At 41.4% G+C, this 16,331-nt stretch overlaps 1 protein-coding gene and 1 non-coding gene across 17 annotated transcripts in view; both read right to left on the reverse strand.

The window, feature by feature from the left end:
• The window catches only part of DEPDC5 (DEP domain containing 5), a 43,134-nt gene that overhangs the window by 11,331 nt on the left and 15,472 nt on the right, over positions 1-16,331 (reverse strand). For 7 of the 16 annotated variants that reach the window (XM_015275425.4, XM_025155719.3, XM_015275428.4 and 4 more), the window contains exons 23-34: positions 16,027-16,162; positions 14,340-14,437; positions 12,202-12,267; positions 10,728-10,911; positions 9,760-9,920; positions 8,570-8,687; positions 8,237-8,404; positions 7,110-7,329; positions 6,101-6,234; positions 5,200-5,308; positions 2,296-2,358; positions 604-755 (exon numbers count right to left, since the gene is read on the reverse strand). In XM_015275425.4, the coding sequence (XP_015130911.2) occupies positions 604-755; positions 2,296-2,358; positions 5,200-5,308; positions 6,101-6,234; positions 7,110-7,329; positions 8,237-8,404; positions 8,570-8,687; positions 9,760-9,920; positions 10,728-10,911; positions 12,202-12,267; positions 14,340-14,437; positions 16,027-16,162 (1,609 nt within the window). The remainder of the gene's footprint in view (positions 1-603; positions 756-2,295; positions 2,359-5,199; positions 5,309-6,100; positions 6,235-7,109; positions 7,330-8,236; positions 8,405-8,569; positions 8,688-9,759; positions 9,921-10,727; positions 10,912-12,201; positions 12,268-14,339; positions 14,438-16,026; positions 16,163-16,331) is intronic. The other 9 variants (XM_040648145.2, XM_004934359.5, XM_040648144.2 and 6 more) reach the window with 3 other exon arrangements.
• MIR6673 (microRNA 6673) lies at positions 477-586 on the reverse strand. The gene has a single exon (NR_105542.1). It is a non-coding gene; the product is annotated as a microRNA 6673 (primary transcript).

The raw sequence follows: 16,331 nt of genomic DNA on the forward strand, positions 1-16,331 counted from the left end.
AAAACCAGGGCAGCTTGCCAGATTTGTTCCAATATGAGCACTTCAGAAAAATACTCTCATTTCTCTTCTGAACAATGACTTAGTTACATTTATTTCCTTTATTTTAACATGGACAACTAGAGGCATTACAGCCTTTTCTCCCCGAGGCTGTCAGGTCATTGCTACAGTGACCCAATTTACACACATGGGACGAAGCCATAGGACAGCAAATACTTTGAAATTGCCCACTCCACCCAATAAGGCCTGCAGGGCTCCCTTTGCTGAACAGACAGAAGACAGATGTCAGTGATGTCAATTCAAAGCCCGGTCTTCTGCTGACAGATTTCAGACACAGAACGCCTTCATTTCTGGAAGAATGAAGCTCTTTTTGGAGGCGGAGCAATGAGGCCTTAGTTCATTGAATTCTGGAAAACAGGGTTGCAAGGCTTATTTTTCACTACTGCTCTTTCTGCACATGGAAGAGTCTCGTGACAAGTGCCTTCTAGTGCTGACAGACACAGCACATCTCATTCTCAGGTGCCTGTTTAAGTGCCTATTCCACAACACCTGAAAGGGGAATGTACTGTGCAGATCCACCATGTAGCACTACCGTGCTCCTCTTACCTGCCCTCTGCAGCACCAGCTGTGACATATCCTTGGTCTGTTGTGCTCTGGGAACTTCCCAAGCTCTGAGTGCTGCCCCTCTCAGCTGACTGCCCTGTGTTTATCAATGTAGTGGCATCTGCGGTTCCAGGAACTGATTGATCTATAGAAACCTGCATGGAGTAAAGACATGCTTATGAGATTTATGATGTAGTATTTCCTCCATTTCCTTTCTTTCCCTGCCCTCCCAATTTTCCACCTCAGCTTAAGTTTGTTAATGACAAGCAGTACTATAAAGCTAGAACAAGCATACAGTGAAAGCATAAATGCAGTCTTTTGTTACCACCACAGAGCTGCTGACAACATAAGTTCCCCTATGCTGGCATTCCACAGTGACCCTCACAAAGATGAGGATTGACAACTGTTTTGAAAGAACCACTGACAAATTAGTAATCCCAGTCCCAACCTGACGTTTTCAATTTGAGTAAGTGCAATTATAAACATGCAATGGACAGAACAGGAAAATTAGTCACTACAAGAAAGTAGTAAGCAGTTAGAGAAAACATGTCCGACTCTCAGACAGAAATACGCAGATGTACTACACAGAAATCAAGTTTCATAATGCACGGAATCAGTGCATCTTTCTTTCTTTCTTAGGGCAGTACTGGGAGGCTGGTTGGCACCCACCCACACCTGTGTCACTGAGACAACAAGAACATTTTCCTCCAGGAACGCTTGCACTATTCCACGGTAGACTGAAGAGTTCAAAAATTACCATAAAATCTTTTCAGAAAGAACATGAAAGATTCAGCAAAGTACAGGCTGTAACTGCCATCTGTCTTTAACACGTATGGCTCAGGAAAGACATTATATAAAGCTAGAAAGGTGGGGGAGAGGAATACGAACAGCAGAGTAACTTAGCAACTCAAGTTAGTGTAAATACGAGGGCTGATCTGCCATGATGAATCCACAGCACAAGCACAGCTAAAAAACAAAAATCACAAAGCTGGCAGTCTGACTTAGAGGTCTGACAGTGAGACCAGAATTCTTTATACTGTTTTCCATTTCTTCCAGCCCAAGGATCTCTCATGCTGCAATGGCAGGTGTCCCTCTTTGAGCAGCCAGAAATGGCAAATGCTGATACAGAATCTACAGTCCCCACACTCAGCTAAAACCACTCTCCCTTCCCAAGGCTCACTTAAACCAGCAGTATTTTCTACTGTTACACTGTATTATTGCTAACTCTTAACTGCTGTTAGGTGTACAAACACCTTCTGTCAGAATGGCTCTTAAATCAAGATGAAAACAGTATTTTCTGCCCTCAGCTGTTTAAGAACCCAAGGACACAATTTGATTTGGATCTCCCACAGTCAAAGATCACACAAGAAGCGTAGCTGAGAATGGGGTAAATAAGCTGTTGTCATTTTGTTTAGCAAGGGAAGTTGGAAACAGAAAGAGAAGCTTCAGTAGTTGACGAGACAGTAATGCAAAGGACAGTAACGCAGGGCACACGAATATCCAAAGCACATCAAAAATACTGAACAGTGGAAGGAAAGAGTCACATCCTCCACCACTGGTCACTCTCTTTTTAACACTGTGCATCTCTCAGCAAGCAGATCCGGAAACTAGCCAAGTTGCAAGCTCTGGACAACCAACGCTCTGCATTGCCTCAGTCCAAAAGCCAGAGATGACAAGACCCCATTCAAAACTAACCTGTGAGAAGAAGGTTGAAGCTGAGCGAGGGCTGCGAACAAAATCCATAAAGAAGGCCCCATCCTGAAGGCATCAGAGGAAGTAGGCCCATTAATGGCAACAGGAACAAGGAGATGAAGCAAATACAAAGTTGTGCAAGTACGAAAATGACCACAGAGAGAAAGTAAGAGGAGAATGTAAATCCCAAACAGATCCAGAACGTCAGGTGCAGCAGAGTGCAGAGAATCAGGAGTCACACGCATACCCTTGCTTTCTCTCTCTGTACCAAGACATTGCTCTTCCTCAGCACAGATGCTGTTCCAAAGTTTTGAAAACTACACTGACCAGAAGCCAATTCAATACTGTGGCCTTTCCTCCGTACTTGTATAAGAGGAAGACTTGAGCTCCAGAGTAAGTGGGTTTTCATCCCATTTTCAAATACAAAGTTAAACAGTGTACAGGAAATTATAGAACCATGTGTAATCACATATCCAGAGAAGGCCAGCTTTTTTCTGGTCTGTCAGTCACTCAAATGATACAGAGGGAGAGGCAAAGCAGTTCTTTTCAGGAAGCATACTGCTCCTGTCAAATGCAGGTCTGGTACGGTGCAAAGAAAAGGGAAGAAAAATCCATCACACAGATCTTCCAAACACTGTATTTAACACTTCATGCAAAATCAAAACAGGCACCGCCTATGCTACACTCCCTGCCTACTAACCAGCCCCAGATGAATGTATCCCCTGCTGCTATTCAAAGACACGTCAAGATTCTCTTATCATAAAAGACAATGCAGTAGAACTCGACTAGATTTTCATTCTCTATTTGCAATTCTTTATCCTGTCTCCTAGGTAAAATATTTTGCCTAGCCTGCAGTTAAGAGGATGCTTATCCCGCTACATACATATGAAACATTTTATGGAAAAATCAATGCCAGGGTTACATGGCTGGAAATTTACACAGCACAGAGATAATGCCAGGCAATCTATAACCATCAAGGCAAAGACTCAACAAACAGATTCTGCAGCAGACCAACTCACTGCATTAAATAACTACGTACTGTGTAGTAACTGGCTGAAGTGACCTGACAGTCCTACTCTGAAACAGAGAAGAGGTGGAGCCAGTGGCTCAGTTTTGATCTGGAACAAGCCTAGTGCTAAACAGTATCTCAGAAAAGGATTTGCTCCTGGGGCTGCTGACAGAGCACACAGCTGTGACAATTTGTCAGTACTTGGGCTGTAAGTCTACAGGCAGCAAACAGACACACCTGTGCTGATGAGCTCTAACAGGTCTGTGTGTCCTGGACACACAAGGCACACACTCACTGATGTTTCCAAGCGCCCACAAAGTTGCCAGATAAGGCTACCTGTCCAGTGGAACTCTTCTGACAAGCATGACCCATCCATTTGCAGACCCCACTGCTTCCCTCCAAGCTCCTATGTCTAAATATTTATAGGAGTGTTTACTGGAAGAGTGTGAAAGGCTCTCAACAGATAACGCACTCTTCCAGATTCTATACCTACCCTTCAAGAAAAGTGTTTGAATACAGTTACTTTTACAACCAGAGGAAATAGCATTTGCTCAATAGCTTTTGCTAACAGCAAAAGGTCAGGTATGTAGCTTCCAGCACACTGATGCACCACAATGGCCAGCCAGTGCTAAGAAAGACAATTCTGTCTTTTTCCCCTCCACAACGCATTTGAGATTCACAATGTATTCTACACACGTTTTCCTGTGTCCTACATGGAATTTTCACCAGGTTCAGTGGTAGAAAGAAACATTCATCGTTTCCATATTTAAAAAGGGAAGTTTGATGATGATGATTTCCCAAAACGGTAGAAAAGAATGCAAAGCATAAATTAGCATCTGGAGTTTTGTAAACGTGCCTCTGAAGCCAAGTTCTGCACCTACTTTTTCCAAGCCAAGGATGACCTGCTGATCTCATCTGCTGTTTTAGAAACACTCTTGTTCTACAATTAGGTGCCTACTACCATGATGACTACAGTTAATCATTTCAACTAGCAGTATCCCAGGCTCCAGAACGCTGCAATGCTTGTCCCTGGTGGTGACACAGAAGGCTAAATATAGAAACACAGATACAAAAGAAGAGATGGTTAAGCATCTAGTTGGTTGATGGTGGGGAATTTGAGAACGTTTTCTTTTAGTATTTCCAACTGTTAAACCGAGGTCATATTTTTAAGTGTAGTATCTTCATTCAGTTCCTTGTTACTTGTGCTGAAAGATTTCCATTCCAGAAGACAGAAAAATAATCAATTACTTCTAGTTGGACTTGGTGTTGAGGTTCTGTCTCTCAGAGCACTCACAGCACAGTTCACAGGAAGGCTGAGGAATAGCACAGCCTCTTAAGGGCCTGAAGAAAGCAAGAAGACAGTCTTCTCCATCCTGGAGTACTGTTAGTGCAGGAATGACTTCAAACTCACGATCCAGGAACACACCTTCTTCAAACAGAAGCAACTGGAGTTCCAGCTATTAAGATTCCACTGAAGCTTCACACACAGTATAATTCTGCTCTGTGAGACAGTCACCATGTAGGTGTAGGACTGCACTGTACTATTTAATCTAAAATGAAACTCTGACTGAAATGAAGTGTGCTGCCAGGAAAGGAAATGGGCTAATTAACAAATACCACCATGTAAATTAGCACAGCAAAGCTTTAGCAAATGCTGAGATAGCATCCCAGAAATTTTATCAGTGTGCAGTAATGAGAGCATGGTCGTGCCCCAAACTCTCCTTTACACCCTCACACACACCCTGGGTACAGGACAACTTGCTGAATTACAAAGTAAAACATGGTGTGAGGTAGTCATGTTCTGAGAATAATTTACTTTACTTTACTCTTTACTCTCTTTACTTAAGAATTTCTCAAATAATAAATAGCAGGTATAAATAGGACCAAAAATGCTTTACCTTACGAGGGCTGTCCATGTAGGTGGGTGTGATAGCAATGCTCCCGCTCTCTGAAGGCTGCCCAGAGCTCTTCCCAGAAAGCATTGCTGCCTGCTGCTCCCCCAGACTCCTAAAACAAAGGCAGGAATTCAGAATTTGTTCAAATACTGTCAGCTTCTGCCTGAAGACAACTGTTGTGGAGGGGAACTACAGTATTTTCAGACATTTGCTTCTCCACGCTCTGAATCACAGAACCAATCCAACGTTAATTACTTTATGATTTTTAACCCACACAAAATGGATCCTTGAACCTACTCAAATTTCTTACCATTACAACAACAAATCTCTTACCACTACAACAACAAATCTGACTCCAAAAGTGTTGTAAATTGTTTTCAGCATATCTGGTATTAGCATTCTAAGTTTCTGTGAACCATTCCTAGATCAGTACTGAAAAAGAACCTCAGAAGTTTTAGAGGCATTTCAATAAGTGTCAACAGTGCAAACAAAGTATTTTCTTTAGGCTACATTTATTACCCAACATTTATATTGAGCCTACCCTACAGATGTGTATACTTATGTTCCAGTTAAGCTCATATAGATATAAATGTATTGGCAAATCAGAAGTGACGACATATCTGGTATGTGATGGATCACACTTCTAGAGTCTCCTTGTTCCTTTCCAGTCTCTTCATTCTAGAAGTATTACACAGAAACATAACAGAAAGGAGTTCCAGGAAGAGTCCAGTATGCTCTGAGCTCTGCCACAGGGTTAGTGGAGAAGCAAGATCCCACACCACTCCCTTTTTCAAAACAAAGCTCCCTCATTGGCCTCAGTCAGTTCAGGTGAAAGACATGTATGAAAGATACCCCAGAGTTCTTCACACAGGACCACCGTGCACCTACAACTGTAGAGACTCACTTCTGATTGGCTTCCATCTCCAGCAGAGCTGAGAGCGCTGAGGTTCCTTTCTTCCCAATGGGAGGCCCAGACTGCTCCAGAGAGTGGGTGGGGAGTGGACCAGCAATCTGCAAGCCTTTCATGGCAGACCCTTTCTAACAGATGAAAAATGAAAGCACAGACCTGATCAAGCTTGGCTTAACCAGTAAGCAAGAACACAGCATCTCACATCAGCAGGGCTTTATTAATCAAACTTTAAAAATGGAGCTAAACTACAAGGAAGTGAGAAATGGACAGGTCTGGTGTTTTCTTTGGATGCTGTTGACAAAATAAAACATGCATTGTTCTGGTGACAAGGTGGCTTTGCTCTGAAAATAAGCACTCCATTCAGCATGTGAATTTAAAGAGAACTTAATACACACTAACCAGTTTCTCACAATCCTTTTAAAGCCACTGTTTACCAGCTATTCATCTATATGGTTCTGCTTTCTCAATCCTTTTTCTAAGTCTGTAGCACACATCCAACTCACATAGAAATTTACAGCCTCACTCTCTCACAGCTCTCTTTTCACCAATGATCTGCATCACAAACTGCAGTGTGTCCAGGATAACCACAACCACAGCACAAAGCAATGTATACTTGCAAATAGGTGGCACCAGGCTTATGGTATGGGCAGAGCAGCTGGCTAAAGCTAAGATATGCTGTGCAGAAAAGCTTGGCTTCTCACTGAGTGAACTGACTGTTCCACTTGTTTCCAGCCACAGCAGTACATGGTACCCCTTCCAGGGAAACTTAATTTAATCAGCTGAGTAGCAGCAAGGTGCTAATAAGACCACACTGTTTTACATTTGAAATATATAATTCAGCATGGCACTGTGCTGTATGTCCAGATACATGCTCATTCACGTGTTTGGGATTGTCTCAGCTATCTCTGCTAATGCTTCATTAGGCTATGCAGAGAGACTCAAAGGAAGGGAAAGAACTACAAGATATGCCTCCATCTTCTCACCCAACTAGAAGCTGACTCACTCGAATCATTCGATCGGATCGATGGCGTCGACGAATGCGGTTCAAACCTTCCACAAAGCGGATGAACCCATCTAGGAGCTGCCACTCCTCCTCATCAGAACGGGGCTTGTCTCCATACACATCACAGTGCACTTCTCCCTCCATGATACGCTTTGTGGCACTGATGCAGGCAGGCAGAAGGAGAAAGCGAGTCCTCCAAAACTTCAGTGATTCAATAAGGCTGAAGGAAGGAACATGGAAGACATGCAAGTTCAGCACAGCTTCCTATGAAGGGTTCTACAGTATGTAAATCTATCAGCTGTAAATTTCAGTAAAGTAAGCATCTCATTCTGCTATCTGTGTGTGATAGAAGGTAGACATGCAGTGAAGTGGTCAGCAAAATGAATGCCACCGGGAAGTATTCCAACACACTGAAAAGACTGTGAATGAGAAGGAAAAAGAAAAAAAAAAATCAAGGCCATCCTCAGAATGAATTGTACCACGGAAATATTTTCTTATCTATAAAAGGTAGGCTACAAAGCCTTTTGCCCCAAAAAATAAGTTTAAAAAAAAAAAAAAGGAATGTCTGTGGTACACTTTACAGCAGAAAGTGCCTTGTTTGAGACCTGAAAAGAAATAAGGATACAGAAACACTGGTCTTGTTGAGAGAAGGTATCAAAAAAGCTATTGACACTAGTGAAGATATCCCACATCACTAATGATAAGCCCTGCTCTACATAGTTTATAAGTAGGAATAGAGCTAAGTCTAGAATTCGAGCAAGAATCTAACAGATTCAGAGCTGAATGGGAGTTTTGAGTCAGATCCAGAAATGAGTAAGAAGCCAAGAAAAGCATCTGCAGAGTACAGAAAGCCCCCATACTTCTTTGCAACTGTGGCAGAGAAGTTAAAATTTGTGTTGAATTTTACTACCATGATTTTGTATCAAAGATCAGATAACGCAACAGCAGCACTGAGTAAAATTCCTATAGCTGTAAGAGAGGTCTGCAGCACACGGGTGAAAGCAGGCCAGCTACTCTCCTGGTGTACTGAGCATTTGTAGGTTGAACTTAAATGAAGAAATTTTAGGTCAGAATGGAAAAGAGGAAATTAGGACGCAGAACAATCTCGATGGAAAAGGAGATCTCACCTGAAATCCTCTGAGCCAGCAGAGCAGATATACTGATCCAAGTAATTCCACTTGTACTCTTCTAATCTCTCGTGGGAAAACTCTACCCAGCAAGAGACAAATTCAGAGTCAGAGTGAGAGGGGCACAAGCTGTAAGTGTAGTTTATCTGAGCAGATTCATATGGATACCTAAAAAAATACAATACAAACCTTAATCTCAGCATTATCAATAGCAGTGCTTCTCTTCCTTCTAAAGAGACAGAAGGCTTCACAGTACATTCTTTCGAGTACAGGCAGCTGGAGAAGCACGTTCATCTGAACATTAACAAACTGCTCAACCACAGACATACTCACTTGGGCAGATATCGAGTCACAGTAATTATTTTGTCTTTTAATGTCACTTTGTGGAAAGTACGGCCCATGCTCAGCCAGTACTGATCTTCTTCCTCAGGTCGATTTCTTGAAACAAGGCCTAGTTGTAAAAGCAAAAGCACACTCCCTTTTAGCTCACTGCAACATCCAAAACTTTATCAACAAACTGTACCTATAGAAAAAAAAATCCAGAGACAGATTTCTGAACTCAGACAAACTGAAAGACATCCTCCACCTTTTTATGGGACATCTGCAGAATGAGCCTTTTGTTCTTACAGTTTGCGAAGGCATTTCTTCATTTGTAATATTAGCAATACACACATTATCAATATAGACTTTCTTTAGGCAGGACATGGAGAAAACAGACAACATGAAGTGCTGAGAAACTGGTGGCTACAATAGTAAATCTGGGCTCTACTTTCCCTTCTTCTCTATCCTTCATTTCTGGAACAAATCGCTTAAACTCAACATTACAAATCAGTGAAAAACAACTAATATCACTTCTGTGTATCCCCTGCTCTATGGATACTGTATCACTCTTGTCTGGAGAATATTCAGAAAGAAGTCCAAAGTCAAACAGTAAGTCAGATTCTCTCCCCTGAATATGAGACTGTCTCATCCCACTCCCAGTCCCCTGGAGTGTAATTTGGTTTAGCTGACACCTGGTTTCAGGATAATAAAGCTTCACTTCTCTACTTGGGACTTTCACAGCTATTATAAAGCTGGAAAAAACACTGCTAGATTAACTTTAAGATGTATGAATTTTGGAGGTTTCAGTCTGTCATCCAATAGAGATGTGCCTGCCTTGTAGTAACCATGTGAACTGTGTTTAACATACATTTACCCAACGTACACGCAGGCCATATTAAATCTAGGTTCACCATCACAAAGAAGAGGCCAGCTTCTTACTGCATCCCAAAAATTCTGTGGCATTCCTTCACAGTGCACCTGAGTTGTTTGTGCTGCCCCAAATCAGGCTCTCCCCCACCAAATTTTTTTCACATAACAGAAAGAAACCAACCCCAAACTAACAACAACAAAGAAACAGAAATACATACAAAATAAATGACAATGGTTTCAAGGAGTATCTATGCTTGATTCGTGGATGTCACTGGCACTGGCAGAAGGAGAGAGAGACAAAAGGACTTCATTTTCAATCCAAAGTCACCCACCTCGACTGTAAAGGGGACTGCTGCTGAGCGGGGGTGGCACAGTTGTGGCTGGCTTCTGTGGTTTAGGTTGCACAATAATCTGATAGCCTTGCATGAGGCGCTGACAAATGAACTCCTCAAACACCTGCTGGGCTGTCATCTGCACTCCTTCCTCATCTCTCCTAAACACAAAGGTTAAGAAGGAGAGCAGAATAAGGAAGCTGACCACACACCTATTCTTAGCTCTGTGTTTCCTAATTGAGGACTTATTCCTACAATGGGCTCTCTGCAAGCGAAGCACTCTGCCTGTAAAAGCAACCTGCAGGAAGTGGAGAGAAAAATGCATCCTGTTGTGAACAGGTGATAATTAGCTGTCTGGCAATACTTATTACTGGCATCTGTGAAAGCTCATTTTAAACCAGTAACAGATAAAGAGTCCAGAAGATTTGCTTAAACTTCCAATAAATACAAAGATCATTTTTACATCGCTTTCCAGAGAATCTCAGTACAGACTGTACATGTTAATCAGAACTCAGACTGCTGGGGGGCAGGCAATGCTCCACCCTTCCCCACAGCAGGAATTCAGGAGCAGAGAAAGATTTAAAGGCAGTTCAAACACCGATCAGCAGCTGGGATGATGCTGGGACTCAGCATCACTACGCTGTGATGCTACAACTACTTCCTCTCTTGAACTTTGTCCTCCTGCTCTAAAGGGATATTTCTTCTTGGTTTTCGTTATTTTTTGAAGTAGAACTTTGTAAGCAAAACATTCCTGAAAAAGCATAGAATGTAATACTGTCAGATGGCAACATCAGAAAAGGTGCAAAATTTATCACTGAAATGAGAAAAATCCAAGTATTTTGCTGCTAGTGACAGCAGCAGCTCATTTTTCTCTTGTATAAACTGCAAAGCATTCCTCTCCCATCAACTGTGTTTGAAGCACCTCGGATTCAATGCAAAACACTTCACAGAAAAGGTGCTGGCCAAACCTGTCCATGTCAGCCTCTGGGAGGAGATCGTAGCAGCCCTCAGTGTAATCATTCTGCAGGCTCTGGCGGTCAGGGAAGTAGTCCGTGGTAAGAGGGAGACATGCCGGAGTAGTGAGAGATTTCCAGTCCACTCCAACTGTACAACAGAAGCCTGGCACTACGGGGGGAGCAGACAGTGTCAGAACTGCCTCGTTGCATCATTGGGGGGAGACAATCAGGGTATATATGGTCACCCATGAAAAAATTGGGTGCAGGAAGAGATGAAAGTGTGTGAAGAGGAGCGTTAAGAATGAAGGACAAGTGTGGAGTTGGCATCAAGACAACAGGAACAAAAAGGGGATGGAGTGGGGAGGGAAAAGGAAAGTAAGACAGGAAGAAGGGAGGGAGAGAAAGAGACAGTTTGTTAAACAATGCAGTGCCACGTGCTCATTCAATCCCATCATGCAAACGGCAATCAAAGTTAATGCATTTAATTTTCTACTGATTGAAAGCTAAAGCCAAAATAGCCACTGCTTTGCCAAAATTACAGCAAGTCGGTTGCATTTACAAATTATTAATAAAATAGAAGAACATTCCAAGTCTGAGTAAGGAAATCAGACCAGCTTTGCATCCCAGATAACTGCAGAAGGAGCTGGGGACGAGCAGAGGAAGAATGACAGACCAGCCTCCTTTTAGAATAGTACAGCAGCACAAAAGGGAGTATTTCTACAGTTATAAAAACAGAACACAGATCCAGAGGGGTAGGAAGACCAGAAAAATATCAGCTTGGAAAGAATCCTTTCCCACACTGTCTTCTGGAGTTACGTTGCAGATTCAAGATTACAGAGATCTAAAACTAGATATTGAGAAGCAAAAGCTAACCAAACCATGTCATCAGTTCATTACTGCACTACTTTTTACCCTGCCTCGAGCGATATGTAACAAGGCACTGGGCCAACTACTAGTTCTTCTCATAGAGGTCTTACAAAATTATTTGACTATGGAGATGTTAAAGTTAACGGGAAGAACAGTGCACAAGGAAATTACAAAGACCTGCTATAAAGAAAATGTTTTCCTCAGCAGTCATGTGCTTGTTTCTGTATTAGACAAAGGTACACAATTCTCAGTAAAATGATACCAAATTCAGAAACTGACTGTACTACTTCTGCTTCATTTGGCTGTGCCAAGCAAGCCTGCCATACTGAGAAGCAGATAAGAGTTCAGCCACTTTAGGTTTCAATAAAATAGCATCTGGTAAGAAAGGAGTTTCAGAAGTAAGATGACAAACAGTTCATATATTCAGAGGTGTGGAACTTCCATCAGTGAGACACTCAGAATAGGTAGATCCTGACAATTACTGCAGCACAAAAAACTACTGCCAAAAGGCAAGCAGGCTCCTCAAGTTTCTTGCCCACCACCTCCTCATTCTTCTATACATTTCCCTCCCAATCTTCACTTCTATTTCAATTCCTTCCAAAACCTTCCTCCTGCTTACTTGGATCTGGAGAGTTAGAGACAGCATCTTCTGATGAATCCTTGTTCTGAGTTTTGAGGTTCATCCCTACAAGAAAGAAAAATACATATTCTTTCTTTTTAAAATATTACATGTCAGGCCCTTTAAAGAGCTCAGGATTCTGCACAGCAAAAAAAAATATATACATATATGCACACACCAAGGCAACTAATGAGAAGAAAACAACTTGTATAAAATTCCAGTATCAAGTGTTCAGTGACTCTAAGTCCAAAATATTAATTATGGACAGTTTTAAAGGCCATAAAGCATTTAAAGGAACAGTTAAAAAATACTTGACATAACAGATGTATCCAGGAAATTGATTCCAACATCATACCTGTTATTCTAAATAGCATTTACTAACTGAAAGGATGGGTATCTGCTTCCATGATGATGCTGGTAAACCAGTAGAGATGGCTCAAACTGGCATTCATCTTTCATCAGCTCTGCTGATGCCATCTGCCACCTAGCTAGGGAATTGCAACAAGATTTATTTGCTCTGAACTACATCTACCATCTGCTGGATAAGAGAGACACCATACTGAATGTCAGTGTAAACAGATGCAGCAGTTCTTTACTGTGAAGCACACATTGCAGCAAAACACGCTGTGGGCAGCAGAGGAGATTAGATTCACTGAGAAATCATATTTTTGGAAATAAAAAAAAAAATAAGTGTTCCGTTTCATAGATGACTTAAACCATAAGGGAGACAAATCACTGAGTCACACTACAGCAGCTACAGATGGCTGAGGGGGTTCAGTCAGGGAAGGCACCCATAAATGACTTTCACAAAGAGAGACACAGATCAACCGCCACCATGTACGCGATTTATGTCCAACCTACAGGCATCAAAGGTTTCTATAAAATGCAAGGATGTCTACTGTTTTACAAAACAACCCACAAATTATATCCAGCAGCTGAAATGCAGTTTAGACTTTGTTCTGGCAATTGCTACCTGGAATGCAGAAAAAGCAAAGAACAGAAATGAAATGTATTCAAATAAAACCGAAAGAAGGAAATAATGGGGGAGAAATCACTTTCAATGCAGCTACGTGAACAAGACAAACATGAAAACTAAGCCTGCTAACAAAACACCTTCGTGACTTTGCAATGTGTGACCACAGGGGAAAAACAGAATTGTTTTCACTCAAATGCAATTTTAAAAGGGTGAGCTTTTTTCCAATACCAATTTGAAGATTTTTTTTTAATAACATAAGTCTTGAAAACCATAGGACAAAAGGTAATTAAAAAATTCCGTGTATCCTATCTGAACAGAATGTGCTTAAAATCAGGAGATAGGCTGCTAAAGTCAGACAACACAACCAAATGCTACTGAGATATATTAGTCCAGTTACAGGACTAAAAAAACCAAACAAACCAAAACAATTTCTACTAATGCAGGTCTCTGGGTAAGGTAAGAGAGACATTAATCTTCAACTGAAAGCACAGACATGAGTTTACTTTTTAAAATGTGATTAAATATTTTGGGCTACGTGAGTAACATTTGGTTTAAGCAGCACTGTGTTCTGAGTGCTTAAAATCTGGAAAGTGCTTTGCTAAGTAACAAGAAGCAATGCCAGAAAGTGCCAAATTCCAGAATCTTCCATGCACAACAGGGCTGCAGCTTTACAGATCCTCTCATAACCCTGATACGACCAAACTTTATTATTTTTACACATACAAGCTGATAGAAATGCTCAAATTTCTTTCTCCAAAGAATGATATCTAGAGGAAACCCCACACAGAAGAAGAGCTCTGAAGAAATCCAGTGCATATTTAGTTATTTTTTTGTGTACATACATCAGTGCTTCACTACTACAGAGCTAAGCCACTGCCTGAGAGTTTATGGTATGTAAACAATGAGCAGCTTTTCATTCTGAAGTTTATAATATAGAACTGGACAAGTAGAGATGCATCAAAAAAGTAAACTAAAAACCTCAACACAACAAAAGTTCAACAGCATTAACTGATCCCTCGGAGTTGGAAATGGTTTCTTCTATTATTGGTTCTTTTATTTGTAATGCCTGGTCCACCTACTTCCCATGTTTTCTGGCTCTATTACTGTTGCTGTCGATAAGGGCCTTGTCCCCCAACACGAAGCTCTGCCACTGCTGTGTTACCTGCACCATTGCTGCCAGCCAGACCGTTGGAATACTCCTCTGTGCCACTGAAGGTCAGGAAGGAGGCACCGTCACCTGGATGCCGAGAAGTGCTATGCCTAGGGAAAACCAAAGCAGCCTGTATTTTAGCACAAATACTTGCCATGCTCATGACATTCCATACTTTTAATAAGAAGCAATATAACAAATAACAAGCAACCAGCCTGCCATCCTAACTGAGCCTTCACAACCATGCTCCTAATGATGTTTGCAGAGATGGCAACAGGCACAAAAAACAGTATTGAGCAATAACCAATGCACTGTCTTCACGGGATGGTAAAGAGCCAGATACACATACATCTCCCCCAGAGAAATAAAACTTGGTTGTTTACTGAATCTGATTTCACGGCCCAGAAAGCCAGCATTCCAGACTAAGGAAATTGCTTTGGATGAGTGTGTCATCCACAGAGACCATGAAAAGATTCAAAGAAAGTACTATCAAGAGTAAGACAGCAGGAGACATGAGTGTTAAGATCAGAAATTTTAGAACGTTATGAAGTAATACAAAGGCAATAATCTTTTATTTACAGTAGAACGATGGCACAAAGACTGTGAGGATGATATAATATGAAAATTATGCAACACACAAAGGGATGAGAGTATGCCAAAGGACAGCACACAGTATAAGCCAAAACAACAACCTCCCTATAAAAAAAAATGAAAAATGCTTGAAAGAAAATCAGACTGAAGTTTCCTGAAGGACTGCTCAAAGGCAGCATGGGAAAAAAATCCCTGAAAATTCAGAAGGCAGAGGATAGCACGTGCTCCTCACTCTGGGCTTTCTGAAACAATATGGAACACAAATTTCTACAAGCAAGAGGAAATAATAGCTGGAAAAATTATCAAAATTATTGACAAATTATTATTGGCAGTTCTGAGTTGTCTAAGATATCAAAATGGGGTTTTTTTTAAGCAATATTTAATAAGCATAGAATGAAAAACAGACAAAAAGTCTTCAGTAAAAGAATTACCAGGCAAAAACCCCGTAAGAGAATATCTGGAGATTGGAGAGTAACTGCAGGTTGATAAATGGCTTACATCAAGTAAAGGATCTCATTTCTCTCACTGTAAAATCAGCCTCCCCACAATCACACCACATCCTGTGACACTGGGATCTCACTTCTCACAGCCAACAGCACTGACCAAAGCTAGTTTTTTAAGAAAAAATTGATTTCTGAACACAGATACTTTCATTTGCAATCTACTCCTGATGTTTATCATGGCCATACTTCTCATGAGCACAGGGAATACAGGAATGAATGGACAGGACTGGAAGCGTTCAGCAGTTACTGGGAGGCAAAGCCATGTCTTATCCTAAAAAATGTTCTGTTCTGGCATGAAAGTCTCAGTTACTGGGATAAGGAGTCAAGAGTTCAACACAGTCTCTAATAACCCAAATTTGAATAAATCCATGAATAATTCTTTATATTGCTCTCATGTGTTGCAAAATGTGATAAGCTACTGTCTTCCCCAAGCTAGAGGAGGTAAACCATCTCCAGACTTGCCAGAAGAGCCAAAATAAAAGTACATGGTGCATTTGATGCAGCACATTATTAAATCTTCACGTGACAGTCTATAACATAGAGAGAATTTTAATGAAAAAGGATGTTATCACAAAGACTATCCAGAACCATCCTGAGGACCTCACCTGCCAGCTGCCTCGTGATAAGCCAGCTCCAGCAGCTCAGCAGAGGAGTGCGTCAAATCCTGCTGCCCACTGTCCTGCATTTCTGCCATATTCTGCCGAGTTTGGTGATGGATCTGGATAGCTTCTCCTGATGGACCTACAGTTACAGTTCAATCATTAATTCGCTTCATCTGCCTCGATTCCTCATTTGTTTTCATTCGCTCATATTCCTCTCTTGCCAATACCTCTGCTTTAACAAGTCCATACACTTAGCACAGCCTCTGTTACACCGCAGAATACTTCAAGGCAACAGATTTCACACTGGT

The sequence above is a fragment of the Gallus gallus genome, chromosome 15, assembly GCF_016699485.2.
Source record: "Gallus gallus isolate bGalGal1 chromosome 15, bGalGal1.mat.broiler.GRCg7b, whole genome shotgun sequence".
In the NCBI taxonomy this organism is placed as follows: domain Eukaryota; kingdom Metazoa; phylum Chordata; class Aves; order Galliformes; family Phasianidae; genus Gallus; species Gallus gallus.